At 42.7% G+C, this 14,027-nt stretch overlaps 1 protein-coding gene across 1 annotated transcript; it reads left to right on the top strand.

The window, feature by feature from the left end:
• Positions 1-10,464: 10,464 nt before the first annotated feature.
• LOC109767155 (mitochondrial inner membrane protease ATP23) lies at positions 10,465-13,561 on the top strand. Its single transcript, XM_020325922.3, has 5 exons — positions 10,465-10,727; positions 10,833-10,948; positions 12,428-12,565; positions 12,660-12,743; positions 13,116-13,561. The coding sequence occupies exons 1-5, from the start codon at positions 10,583-10,585 to the stop codon at positions 13,248-13,250; spliced, it is 618 nt and encodes a 205-aa protein (XP_020181511.1). The 5' UTR covers positions 10,465-10,582; the 3' UTR covers positions 13,251-13,561.
• Positions 13,562-14,027: the final 466 nt, after the last annotated feature.

Below are 14,027 nucleotides of genomic sequence, written 5' to 3'. Positions count from 1 at the left end.
TCACGAAGACCTAGGGCAATTTGAGGAAGCCCATCATTGGAATATACAAGCCAAGTTCTATAATGAAAAATTCCCACTAGTATATGAAAGTGACAACATAGGAGACTCTCTATCATAAAGATCATGGTGCTACTTTGAAGCACAAGTGTGGAAAAAGGATAGTAACATTGTCCCTTCTCTCTTTTCTCTCATTTTTTCTTTTTCTTTTTTTGGGCCTTTTTTCTTTTTTATGGCCTCTTTTTTTTCTTTTCTTTTTTCGTCCGGAGTCTCATCCCGACTTATGGGGGAATCATAGTCTCCATCATCCTTTCCTCACTTGGGACAATGCTCTAATAATGATGATCATCACACTTTTATTTACTTACAACTCAAGAATTACAACTCAATACTTAGAACAAAATATGACTCTATATGAATGCCTCCGGCGGTGTACCGGGATATGCAATGAATCAAGAGTGACATGTATGAAAAAATTATGAACGGTGGCTTTGCCACAAATACGATGTCAACTACATGATCATGCAAAGCAATATGACAATGATGGAGCGTGTCATAGTAAACGGAACGGTGGTAAGTTGCATGGCAATATATCTCTGAATGGCTATGGAAATGCCATGATAGGTAGGTATGGTGGCTGTTTTGAGGAAAGTATACGGTGGGTGTATGATACCGGCGAAAAGGTGCGCGGTATTAGAGAGGCTAGCAATGGTGGAAGGGAGAGAGTGTGTATAATCCATGGACTCAACATTAGTCAGAAGAACTCACATACTTATTGCAAAGATCTATTAGTTATCAAAACAAAGTATTACGCGCATGCTCCTAGGGGGATAGATTGGTAGGAAAAGACCATCGCTCCTCCCCGACCGCCACTCATAAGGAAGACAATCAATAAATAAATCATGCTCCGACTTCATCACATAACGGTTCACCATACGTGCATGCTACGGGAATCATAAACTTTAACACAAGTATTTCTCAAATTCACAACTACTCAACTAGCATGACTCTAATATCACCATCTTCATATCTCAAAACAATTATCAAGCATCAAACTTCTCTTAGTATTCAACGCACTTATAAGAAAGTTTCTACTAATCTTGGATGCCTATCATATTAGGACTAATTTCTCAATTAAAGCAAATTACCATGCTATTTTGTAGGACTCTCAAAATGATATAAGTGAAGCATGAGAGAACAATAGTTTCTATAAAACAAAACCACCGTCGTGCTCTAAAAGATATAAGTGAAGTACTAGAGCAAAAACTATATAGCTCAAAAGATATAAGTGAAGCACATAGAGTATTCTAATAAATTCCGAATCATGTGTGCCTCTCTCAAAAGGTGTGTACAGCAAGGATGATTGTGGTAAACTAAAAATCAAAGACTCAAATCATACAAGACGCTCCAAGCAAAACACATATCATGTGGTGAATAAAAATATAGCTCCAAGTAAAGTTACCGATGGACGAAGACGAAAGAGGGGATGCCTTCCGGGGCATCCCCAAGCTTTGGCTTTTTTGTGTCCTTGGATTTACCTTGGGGTGCCTTGGGCATCCCCAAGCTTAGGCTCTTGCCACTCCTTGTTCCATAATCCATCAAAACTTTTCCCCAAACTTGAAAACTTCACAACACAAAACTTAACAGAAAATCTCGTGAGCTCCGTTAGCGAAAGAAAACAAAACACCACTTCAAGGTACTGTAATGAACTCATTCGTTATTTATATTGGTGTCAAAACTACTGTATTCCAACTTCTCTATGGTTTATAAACTATTTTACTAACCATAGATTCATCAAAATAAGCAAACAACACACGAAAAAACAGAATCTGTCAAAAACAGAACAGTCTGTAGTAATCTGTAACTAACACAAACTTCTAGAACTCAGAAAAATCTACAAAAATAGGAAGACCTAGATAATTTGTTTATTGATCTGCTGCAATTGGAATAAGTATTTTATCACGTTCTGGTGATTTTTAACAATTGTTTTCGTGAACTGGAAGTTTCTGGAATTTTCAGCAAGAGCAAATAACTATCATCCAAGAAGGTCCTATAGGTTTCACTTGGCACAAACACTAATTAAAACATAAAAACACATCTAACCAGAGGTTAGATAAAAAAATTATTCCTAAACAGAAGCAAAAAGCAAAAAAAACTAAAATAAAATTGGGTTGCCTCCCAACAAGCGCTATCGTTTAACGCCCCTAGCTAGGCATAAAAACAAGGATAGATCTAGGTATTGCCATAATAATGGTAAGGCAAATCATGAAAACTTCTCTCATATTCCCTACGTTCAGAAGCAAGTTTTCTTTGAGGCAAGCAAAAATAATCAAAAGGGCTAAATTTAATGGGACAAAAGTCCCCAGGATCAACTTCGGGAGGTATGGGTTTCTCCTTTGGCCCCTTATATTGCACAACCAATTCATCATTACAAGCATTCTTTTGGCAAAAAGTCAGAAGCCTTTGTTCAAGAGAAAAACCTAACCCATTAGTCTGAATGGCAAAATCATCATTAAGTTCAGAAATTCTATTGATTAGAACATCGGTTGGAACCTTTTTTCTAAGATTTTCATTATAAGCAACATGATCCAAAGATTGTAAACGCATTATGTCTTCTTGGTTAAAAAGGATAGCTTCTATGGGAGGACGGCCAGCATCCACCCTATAATGCGCAAAAAATTCCTTAGCCTCTTTCATTATGAATCTGAACTCATGAGCCAAAAAGATAGTAGCGGCACGCTTAACAGAAGAGTGCTCAATATTAGAAAATTCTAGGAAACCTCTTTGTATGCAAGGATGCATATGAAGAAATTGCCTTTCAAGTTCAACTATGAGCAAAGATATCACATCCGCAAGGCTACTAGTTCTATGAAGAATAGAGCCACCCATGATGGGCAAAGCATCGGCACAAGTAAAGAAATCTTGAATAACTCCTTTCCCAATAATATTACCACTACCGACTCGAAACTTTTTAGTATGCAAGATAGTAGGTTCCTCAAGAGGATCATTGAAGACATCAAAGTTTCCCATGTTATTATTATTGCCTTCATTAGCGATAACCTCCCCAGATTCAGGCATGGCAAAAGAAAGGCGAGCGAAAAAGAGGCGAACGGAAAGAGAGGGCGAATAAAACGGCAAGGGTGAAGTGGGGGAGAGGAAAACGAGAGGCAAATAGCAAATAATGTAATGCGAGGGATAAGAGTTTGTGATGGGTACTTGGTATGTCTTGACTTGTGCGTAGACTCCCAGGCAACGGCGCCAGAAATCCTTCTTGCTACCTCTTGAGAACTGCGTTGGTTTTCCCTTGAAGAGGAAAGGGTGATGCAGTAAAGTAGCGTAAGTATTTCCCTCAGTTTTTGAGAAACAAGGTATCAATCCAGTAGGAGGCCACGCTCAGGTCCCTCGTACCTACACAAACAAATAAGAACCTTGCAACCAACGCGATAAAGGGGTTGTCAATCCCTTCACGGTCACTTATGAGAGTGAGATCTGATAGAGATGATAAGATAATATTTTTGGTATTTTTATGGTAAAGACTAAAAGTAAAGAAAGCAAAATAAACGGCGCCAGAAATAGCTTGTTGTCGGGAGATTAATATGATGGAAAATAGACCCGGGGGCCATAGGTTTCACTAGTGGCTTCTCTCAAGATAGCATAAGTATTACGGTGGGTAAACGAATTACTGTCGAGCAATTGATAGAATTCAGCATAGTTATGAGAATATCTAGGTATGATCATGTATATAGGCATCACGTCCGTGACAAGTACACCGACTCCTGCCTGCATCTACTACTATTACTCCACACATTGACAGCTATCCAGCATGCATCTAGAGTATTAAGTTCATAAGAACAGAGTAACGCTTTAAGCAAGATGACATGATGTAGAGGCATAAACTCATGCAATATGATATAAACCCCATCTTTTTATCCTCGATGGCAACAATACAATACGTGTCGTTTCCCCTACTGTCACTGGGATCGAGCACCGCATGATTGAACCCAAAGCTAAGCACTTCTCCCATTGCAAGAAAGATCAATCTAGTAGGCCAAACCAAACTGATAATTCGAAGAGACTTGCAAAGATAACCAATCATGCATAAAAGAATTCAGAGGAGATTCAAATATTGTTCATAGATAATCTTGATCATAAACCCACAATTCATCGGATCTCGACAAACACACCGCAAAAAGAAGAGTTACATCAAATAGATCTCCAAGAGAATCGAGGAGAACTTTGTATTGAGATCCAAAGAGAGAGAAGAAGCCATCTAGCTAATAACTATGGACCCGAAGGTCTGAAGTAAACTACTCACACATCATCGGAGAGGCTATGGTGTTGATGTAGAAGCCCTCCATGATCAATGCCCCCTCCGGCGGAACGCCGGAAAAGGCCCCAAGATGGGATCTCACGGGTACAGAAGGTTGCGGCGGTGGAAATAGGGTTTTGGCTCCGTCTCTGATGGTTTGGGGATACGTAGGTATATATAGGAGGAAGAAGTAGGTCGGTGGAGCCACGAGGGGGCCACGAGGGTGGAGGGCGCACCCAGGGGGGTAGGCGCGCCCCCTGCCTCGTGGCTTCCTTGTCGGTTGCTTGACGTCCACTCCAAGTCCTCTGGATCACGTTTGTTAAGAAAATCACATTCCCGAAGGTTTCATTCCGTTTGGACTCCGTTTGATATTCCTTTCCTTCAAAACACTAAAATAGGCAAAAAAACAGCAATTCGGGCTGGGCCTCCGGTTAATAGGTTAGTCCCAAAAATAATATAAAAGTGTATAATAAAGCCCATTAAACATCCAAAACAGAATATAATATAGCATGGAACAATAAAAAGTTATAGATACGTTGGAGACGTATCAGGTATGAACCATAGAGAAGTTGGAATACAGTAGATATTACACCAATATAAATAAAGAATGAGTTCACAACAGTACCTAAGTGGTGGTTTTATTTTCTTATACTAACGGAGCTTACGAGTTTTCTGTTAAGTTTTGTGTTGTGAAGTTTTCAAGTTTTGGGTAAAGATTCGATGGACTATGGAATAAGGAGTGGCAAGAGCCTAAGCTTGGGGATGCCCCGGATGGCATCCCCTCTTCCGTCTTCGTTCATCGGTAACTTTACTTGGAGCTATATTTTTATTCACCACATAATATGTGTTTTGCTTGGAGCGTCATTTTATTTTCTTTTGTTTTGCTTGCTGTTTGAATAAAATACCAAGATCTGAAATTATTAAATGTTAGAGAGTCTTCACATAGTTCCATAATTATTCAACTACTCATTGATCTTCACTTATATCTTTTGGAGTAGTTTGTCATTTGCTCTAGTGCTTCACTTATATCCTTTTAGAGCACGGAGGTGGTTTTATTTTGAAGAAATAGACGAACTCTCATGCTTCACTTATATTATTTTGAGAGTCTTTAGAACAGCATGGTAATTTGCTTTGGTTATGAAATTAGTCCTAATATGATAGGCATCCAAGATGGATATAATAAAAACTTTCATATAGAGTGCATTGAATACTAAGAGAAGTTTGATTCCTTATGATTGTTTTGAGATATGAAGATGGTGATATTAGAGTTGTGCTAGTTGAGTAATTGTGAAATTGAGAAATACTTGTGTTGGAGTTTGCAAGTCCCGTGGCATGCACGTATGGTAAACGTTGTGTTACAAATTTGAAGCATGAGGTGTTCTTTGATTGCTTTCCTTATGAGTGGCGGTCGGGGACGAGCGATGGTCTTTTCCTACCAATCTATCCCCCTAGGAGCATGCGCGTAGTGCTTGGTTTTTGATGACTTGTAGATTTTTGCAATAAGTATGTGAGTTCTTTATGACTAATGTTGAGTCCATGGATTATACGCACTCTCACCTTTCCATCATTGCTAGCCTCTTCGGTACCGTGCATTGCCCTTTCTCACCTTGAGAGTTGGTGCAAACTTCGCCGGTACATCCAAACCCCGTGATACGATACGCTCTATCACACATAAACCTCCTTATATCTTCCTCAAAACAGCCACCATACCTACCTATTATGGCATTTCCATAGCCATTCCGAGATATATTGCCATGCAACTTTCCACCGTTCCGTTTATTATGTCACGCATCATCATTGTCATATTGCCTTGCATGATCATGTAGTTGACATCGTATTTGTGGCAAAGCCATCGTTCATAATTCTTTCATACATGTCACTCATGAGTCATTGCCCATCCCGGTACACCGCCGGAGCACTCATATAGAGTCATACTTTGTTCTAGTATCGAGTTGTAATCATTGAGTTGTAAATAAATAGAAGTGTGATGATCATCATTAATAGAGCATTGTCCCAAAAAAGGGGAAAGGCCAATTAAAAAAAGAAAGGCCAAAAAAAAAGAAGGGACAATGCTACTATCCTTTTTCCACACTTGAGCTTCAAAGTAGCACCATGATCCTCATGATAGAGAGTCTCTTATATTGTCACTTTCATATACTACGCAACGTATCACAAACTCATATGCTATAATTTTTTATTGCTCCATGCTATTATATATTCTGTTTTGGATGTTTAATGGGCTTATTTATACACTTTTATATTATTTTTGGGACTAACCTATTAACCCAAGGCCCAGTGCAAATTGATGTTTTTTGCCTATTTCAGTGTTCCGCAGAAAAGGAATATCAAACGGAGTCCAAACGGAATGAAACCTTCGGGAGCGTGATTTTTGGAACAAACGTGATCCAGAGGACTTGGAGTGGACGTCAAGCAATCAACGAGGAAGCCACGAGGCAGGGGGCGCGCCTACCCCCCTAGGCGCGCCCTCCACCCTCGTGGGCCCCTCGTGGCTCCACTGACCTACTTCTTCCTCCTATATATACCTACGTACCCCCAAACCATCGAGGAGCACCACGAAAACCTAATTCCATCGCTGCAACCTTCTGTACCCGTGAGATCCCATCTTGGGGCCTTTTCCGGCGCTCTGCCGGAGGGGGCATCGATCACGGAGGGCTTCTACATCAACACCATAGCCTCTCCGATGATGTGTGAGTAGTTTACCACAGACCTTCGGGTCCATAGTTATTAGCTAGATGGCTTCTTCTCTCTCTTTGGATCTCAATACAATGTTCTCCTCGATCTTCTTGGAGATCTATTTGATGTAACTCTTTTTGCGGTGTGTTTGTCGAGATCCGATGAATTGTGGGTTTATGATCAAGATTATCTATGAACAATATTTGAATCTTCTCTGAATTCTTTTATGTATGATTGGTTATCTTTGTAAGTCTCTTCGAATTATCAGTTTGGTTTGGCCTACTAGATTGATCTTTCTTGCAATGGGAGAAGTGCTTAGCTTTGGGTTCAATCATGCGGTGCTTGATCCCAGTGACAGTAGGGGAAACGACACGTATTGTATTGTTGCCATCGAGGATAAAAAGATGGGGTTTATATCATATTGCATGAGTTTATCCCTCTACATCATGTCATCTTACCTAATGCGTTACTCTGTTCTTATGAACTTAATACTCTAGATGCATGCTGGATAGCGGTCGATGTGTGGAGTAATAGTAGTAGATGCAGGCAGGAGTCGGTGTACTTGTCGCGGACGTGATGCCTATATACATGATCATGCCTAGATATTCTCATAATTATGCACTTTTCTATCAATTTCTCGACAGTAATTTGTTCACCCACCGTAATACTTATGCTATCTTGAGAGAAGCCACTAGTGAAACCTATGGCCCCCGGGTCTATTCTCCATCATATTAATCTCCCGTCAACAAGCTATTTCTGTCGCCATTTATTTTGATTTCTTTACTTTTAGTCTTTATCATAAAAATACCAAAAACATTATCTTATCATCTCTATCAGATCTCACTTTTGCAAGTGGCCGTGAAGGGATTGACAACCCCTTTATCGCGTTGGTTGCAAGGTTCTTATTTGTTTGTGTAGGTACGAGGGACTTGCGTGTGGCCTCCTACTGGATTGATACCTTGGTTCTCAAAAACTGAGGGAAATACTTACGCTACTTTGCTGCATCACCCTTTCCTCTTCAAGGGAAAACCAATGCAGTGCTCAAGAGGTAGCAACCCTTCAAGGTGCTAGCACGCTACAACAACAACTCCTACAAGATCGACATCCCGCGCGACAAGTACTCCGTGAGCGACATATTCAACGTCAAAGATCTCTCTCCCTACCATGATGATGAGGTTTTCGATCTGAGGTCGGATCCTTCCCAAGGGGAGGGGATGATGTGGAGCATCCTACGGCCATCCCCATGGACCTATCTTCCTCTCCCAAGACACCACGTGGACCGATGACATGAGCACGTGCAAGGGCTATCGAGAACAAGGTTAACTCTCTCCTTGTTGAACTCCCCTTTGACCCACTTGAGACATAGCTACTACCTCAAACGGAGATGCTTTGTGTGTTTAGGTACCAAGGAAGCAACCAAGGAGAAGTTACGGCGCAAGATGGACATCAAGAGCATGAATAGAATCTGCCCAGCGCAGAAATCCCGGTACAACCGCCCGTGTACTGCCCAACTACCGCCCGGGCGGTACCACCGCTTGACTACCGCCCAACTACCGGTGAAGCTTCTGTGATCGAGCGGTGCAAGGCCGGTACAACACTGGTTTATCCCCGTAACAGCCATCAGATCGGTACAACCGCTCCAAACACCGGTACAACCGCCAAGCACCTCCGGAAACACCTCCAGGCACTCGCACCTGAGCTCCCAGCGGTACAACCGCCCCCATGACCGGTACTACCGCCCTACCTGTGCGCAGTGAAAGGGGTTTCACCCCATGTATCCCCAACTTACCCCTTGGACTATAAATACTCGTCCCCTAACTCCGTATTAGGTTAGCGTTGTGTTAGCTCATATGTGAGATAGAGCTTCGCTCGTCCATCCGGATCTACTCCACCGCGAGGGACCGACACCTCTTCGGAGAAGATCCTCCTTGGATTCAAGACCCCTTTTGGGAAGATCATCAAGACCTCCTTTGGAGATGAACTAGCTACCCTATGTATCGTCCTTTGTTGGATTCGGATCGTGTATCTCTTTGTGTTTCGAGGATCTAGCATATGTGTGATCGTTCTTGTTGGTTTGAGTGATTCTCTCGTGTTCTTCGTGGGATTTGCTCCATTCGTGAAAGATCGGCCACCTAGGGTTCTACCCTACATCACATCTTTAGGCTGCGCAAGGGCGAGAGTGACGTGGTGCTTCCGCGTTGTGAAGGTGGAAGGTAGGATGGGCTCGCTGGGTCATGGGTTTGGGCAGGTGAGGCTGTTGGCGACCAAAATAGTCGACGATGATATAGGCACCGTTTCCTTGCTGGAGGCATCGATGTTGCAGTTCTTTCCTTAACTTTCCCAGCATGCTATGGAGAAACCCTAGATCCGGTCTCCTAGGTCGGATGATGATGCCGCTATTGGCTTTGTGAGGCATTGTGTTTCTGGGCATCGTCTTGTAGTTGGACTTGGGGCTCGCGGAGGTGGTCGGTTGTGGCTAGCGTGACATCTCCGTGGAGGCATCAGGAGTACCCTCCACATGCAAGCAGCGCCAGGTGGGTTATGTGGCCACCTCGTGGGATCAGATTGTCGTATGTTTGCTCCATCGGACATAGCTTTCTTCTTGGATGTCATCGGGTATCATGGATATGCTTGTCCAGCCCGGATTGATACAACATTTTTGGTGTGCACTCTGGCAGCAGCGAAGGTGCTCGAGTGCCCGACATGGGTGTGTAGTGGGCTGTTGGCCTTTTGGTGTGTCATATTATTGTGTCGTTTTTGGCCTAGTCAAGCTAGGTGATGTTTAAGTTTTCGCTCGGTATTCCTCAATAAACCGATCAACCTTTCTTTTCTTCTTTTTTTGGCACTTGCATTATGCAGTGTGTTCCTCGTACCAGGTTGTTACTTGTAATACTCCTTTCTAATCAATGGATTTGGCAGGTCTCCAGCTAACATTCAAAAAAGAAAGCTCAACAGAGTACAGTTCACTTTACAACATAGGCCACAAACAAAACAGAAAATTACAACAAGACCCTTTGGATACATGTGTAGATGTCCGCACGCGTCATGAGCTTTGTCTCGAACTGCCACAATGACGCAGAGCATCTGAAAGGATCGAGAGGTCGACGAAAATGAGGAAGGTGAATAGGAGATTATAACATTTAAGCTTAACTTTCAAATTTTAGGCCAATACCGATAAAATAGGTTCTGTGAATGTGAAACTAAACGAACACAACCTATATGCCAAACGAGCTCAAAGCAAAGTATGCTAGCAGTCCACGGCCAAAAAAATCGACTTGCACCTAGAAAAATCAGGCGACCTACAAATAGCCGCTCATTTTTTTAGTTTTCTTTTTGAGATAATGCTCATTTTTTTAGTGATGAAGAGATAAATCGCTAGCAAGGAGGGCCAACGCCTCCCTACAGTGCAGCCCAGCATTAGCTTTCTTGCTTAGCCCAATTACCATACGGCCCATCCAGTTTTGCACGTCCCGAAGGGATCAGTCGCTAGAGATCCGAACTTTCTGAATACCTAAACCCCCCTCTGTCTTCTCGGCCTCCGGAGCCCACGACGCAGCCGCCGGCCGGCAGAGGTACAAAACAATGGCGGCGGCCGCGGGTGACTGCGGCAGCGTGCCGCGGAAGACCACCAGAGCGGAGGCACCTTCCGCCTCTGATGTCCCGCCCGTACCCCGGCATATCATGCCGCACGAGGAGTGCGTCGCCGGCGTCCGCTCGGCTCTCAAAGGTACGCGCTTGCTTACGCCTCCACTCACCCACCGCCGCTTCTTCCTTCCTCTCGACGTGTCTGTGAACTCCATTCCCAACCCGCCTTGTCGATTTTGGTGGGTAGATCCGACGGTGCGGTTCCTGAGGGAGCGGATGGAGAAGGCCGGGTGCACCGTGTGGCCGATGCTGATCCGGGCGGCCACCTGCGCCTCTGCCGGGGGCTACGCAAGCCGCGAGGGGGTACGCTGTTCTTTCATTCCCTCCCCCCCTTACTATCGTTGCTTTATGGTTGGCACTCACTTACATGGGTTCATGTTGGCAATCTCATAATTTGCATTGCCGCTATGTTTGGAGATAGAAAATGTCTGCGGTTGTTCATAAGTCATAACAATTCGTGCAAACTGAGCATACTATGGTCTCTGATTTTGTAAATTACAGCGCTTTTGTTGTTTGGATACATGTTTTAGCAAAAGATTAACCAGGATATTGTTTCATTGTCAAGATTTGGTTGAGGAGATAATTGTCTTGACTGAATCTTGAGAGCATTCACTTGGAAGAACAACCAAAATTGTGAATTTTTCTCAGGTGTTAGTATCTCCAACAGGTGTTAGTGCCCAAAAAACTGCCTTTTAGGCCATTTGGACCCAAAAACAGTGCTCCAGCAGATGATGTATCTGCAAATGGTGCTGCAATTTCTTTTGGGCAGCTCCATATTTTGGCCCCAAGTGCTGCATATTTGCAGCACTCCAGCCGGCTGCCGGTTCCTGTATTCATGTTATCAGTACAGGTTGACCGGATGCTATGTTTCTAGATTTATTTGCTATAAGTTCTTTGCCTACTTAAAATTGCATGCTTTATGTGTATGTTGTAGCGTATTGGATCAGTGGAACTTCAGTTATATTGGCAGCATAACAATTTTATGTAAGAACCTGGCTTTAGTGCGACATTCATGCTATCACCTTAAACACGTCTCCCTTAGTCTTCATGCCTCATGCCCTCTTGGTCCGTTTACGGCCTCGTGCAGGACAGTGCTGTTGAAGTGTATATGTGGATTGCCTAGCCCTTTCCATCAGTTCGGAATTTTGGTTGCATTGGCTAGTGCATGAAGCTTAGCATGTGCTACACTTCCCTTCCCCCTTGCCCTCTCCCACTTCTCTCTCCTCCATTTTTTGCAATGCCAGCCGGCACCGCTGTCTGCTGTCTGTCCCCGACGCCTCCAGCGGTGCAAGTCGGGGGAGCCACCGTGCCCCGATATCAGCCACCTCGTTGCCGTTGAGCTTAACGCTGGGTAGCCCCCCCCCCCCCCCCCCCCCCACCCCCCCGCTTCTTCGTCCTTCTTCACCATGCCTTCCTTTTCCTTCTCCGCCGTGCGCCACGCTGTAAGGCACAAAAAATGTTCGCGCGGTATATTTTCTCATTATGCATTGTATGGTTATCCCTTAACTAAGATTGTATGGACCAAGTTGTCGGCTAACCATTATAGCAGTCTTGTTGTTTTCCCTCAATGGTATTTTTTTTCTTTGTTGGCCCTTCATAGTATATTACTCCGATCCATATTAGTTGTTGTACTAAATCAGCAACAATTAATATGGATCGGAGGGATTATATTATCTTCCTCAAAATTCTTCGATTGGCCTTACATCTTTCCTTGTGGATTCTATTTCAAGTGAACTACTGACGAGAGAACTGCTATAATAATTTCCAGTTATTTATGTCCAGATAGAAGTTTGCTGTAATCACATGGAATATCCCGATCAGATAACTCAGACCATAACTCATGAGTTAATACATGCTTATGATGACTGTGTTGGCAAGAACATGGACTGGACGAACTGCGCTCACCATGCTTGCTCTGAGGTATCGAAGTACTTATCATATAAATGGAATTTATTGGCATGTTACTGTGAGCTATTGGTAATTAATTGGCTTATACTGTGTTGTTCATTCTTAGATTCGAGCTAATCATCTTAGTGGCAATTGCCATTACAAACGGGAACTGATGAAAGGCTTCCTGAAGATAAGGGGGCATGAGCCTGTAAGTTTTTTTTTTACAGAAAGCAAAACCGCCTTTTGCTGTCTTTTTGTTATTGAGCTCATACCACGTATGATATTGATTCTCTCTTTGCTATGCGAATCCTGTCTTCTCTAGTGTCACTGCAGCTGCCAAGTTCCATACATCCATCATCTTTGTGTACAGCCTATTCAGTTCAATAGAACTTCTATTAGCAAGCTACAGACTTTGAATAGTTAAATATAGATAACCATTATTGGTATTAACTATTGGTATTTTTTACAGTTTCCATGTGGTTCTCGACTTGTTAGCTAATGAGCGTACTTTTCCTATTTTTATTTTAAATTTTCCAATTGAATGTTTATGTCTGCTGTGACCTTTTCTGCATTTCTGAAGGAATGTGTTAAAAGACGTTCGCTGGAATCTGTCAAGAACAACCCTTACTGTTCAGAGACAGCTGCAAAGGATGCAATTGAGGCTGTGTGGAATATATGCTACAACGACACACGCCCGTTTGATAGGGCTCCATGAAGTGCAAGCTGTTGAGAGAGTTTTGTGTCCTTTCAGATGAGCTCTGTGAAGTTCAAGCCTGTGGGACAGGTTAGTTTCCCTTGAGATGGGCTCCATGGAGTACAAGCCTGTAGGGACAGTTTAGTATCGCTTCAGATTGTACTTCAGCAGAGCATCACAACAAAATCCGGAAATTTGGCGCTGAACCAAAACTTTGAATGTATATTAGTCCAAACAATGTAACAGATTATTCCATGCAATTGAATTCTTTTGCCTGGCACATTGTGACAGAGTTCACTGAGCTCAAAATAAAACTGGGCGTAACTGATTAATTCTTTGCCAGGTAAATATTGCTTGAGGTATTCCCATCTTTCAGCCTTTTTTGAAATTTGAACCTTCTGGAAATGCATTTAAACTAATACACAGACCCCAGTCAGAGTTATTCTACTAATAACATTGTCCTGCATTTCAACCTCCAACCAACTCGATAATACATTGAAGCCACTGCCGTGCTATGTTCACAATATTAATAACCAGGTCCCAAACTACCATGTATTGAATGGTCAAAATTATGTTACGACACAGTAACTCAAAATCTGCCGCCGTCACTAAATGTCAATATTTTTCAAGGAGTTTTTTATTTGCCTGGAAATCTGGAATGTTCTATAAACAGGGCTACGGATACCCATAATGTACATGCAGCCCATGTTGGGCATGCTATGATAATTACTCTAAAACCATGACAAGTGTTTTGAAATAGTACAGTACTAGTAGATGATCTCAAGATTCTGATACAGC

Source organism: Aegilops tauschii, chromosome 2, assembly GCF_002575655.3.
Source record: "Aegilops tauschii subsp. strangulata cultivar AL8/78 chromosome 2, Aet v6.0, whole genome shotgun sequence".
Taxonomy (NCBI): Eukaryota; Viridiplantae; Streptophyta; class Magnoliopsida; order Poales; family Poaceae; genus Aegilops; species Aegilops tauschii.
Note: the sequence above shows the minus strand (reverse complement) of the source record. Positions and strands in the feature narration are given on the sequence as shown.

Bases quoted from the DNA above. Each gene is read 5' to 3' on its own strand.
- LOC109767155 (XM_020325922.3), top strand. From the start codon at position 10,583: ATGGCGGCGGCCGCGGGTGACTGCGGCAGCGTGCCGCGGAAGACCACC. The intron at 10,728-10,832 runs GTACGCGCTTGC...TTTGGTGGGTAG, and splicing joins CGTCCGCTCGGCTCTCAAAG to ATCCGACGGTGCGGTTCCTG. The intron at 12,744-13,115 runs GTAAGTTTTTTT...GCATTTCTGAAG, and splicing joins AGATAAGGGGGCATGAGCCT to GAATGTGTTAAAAGACGTTC.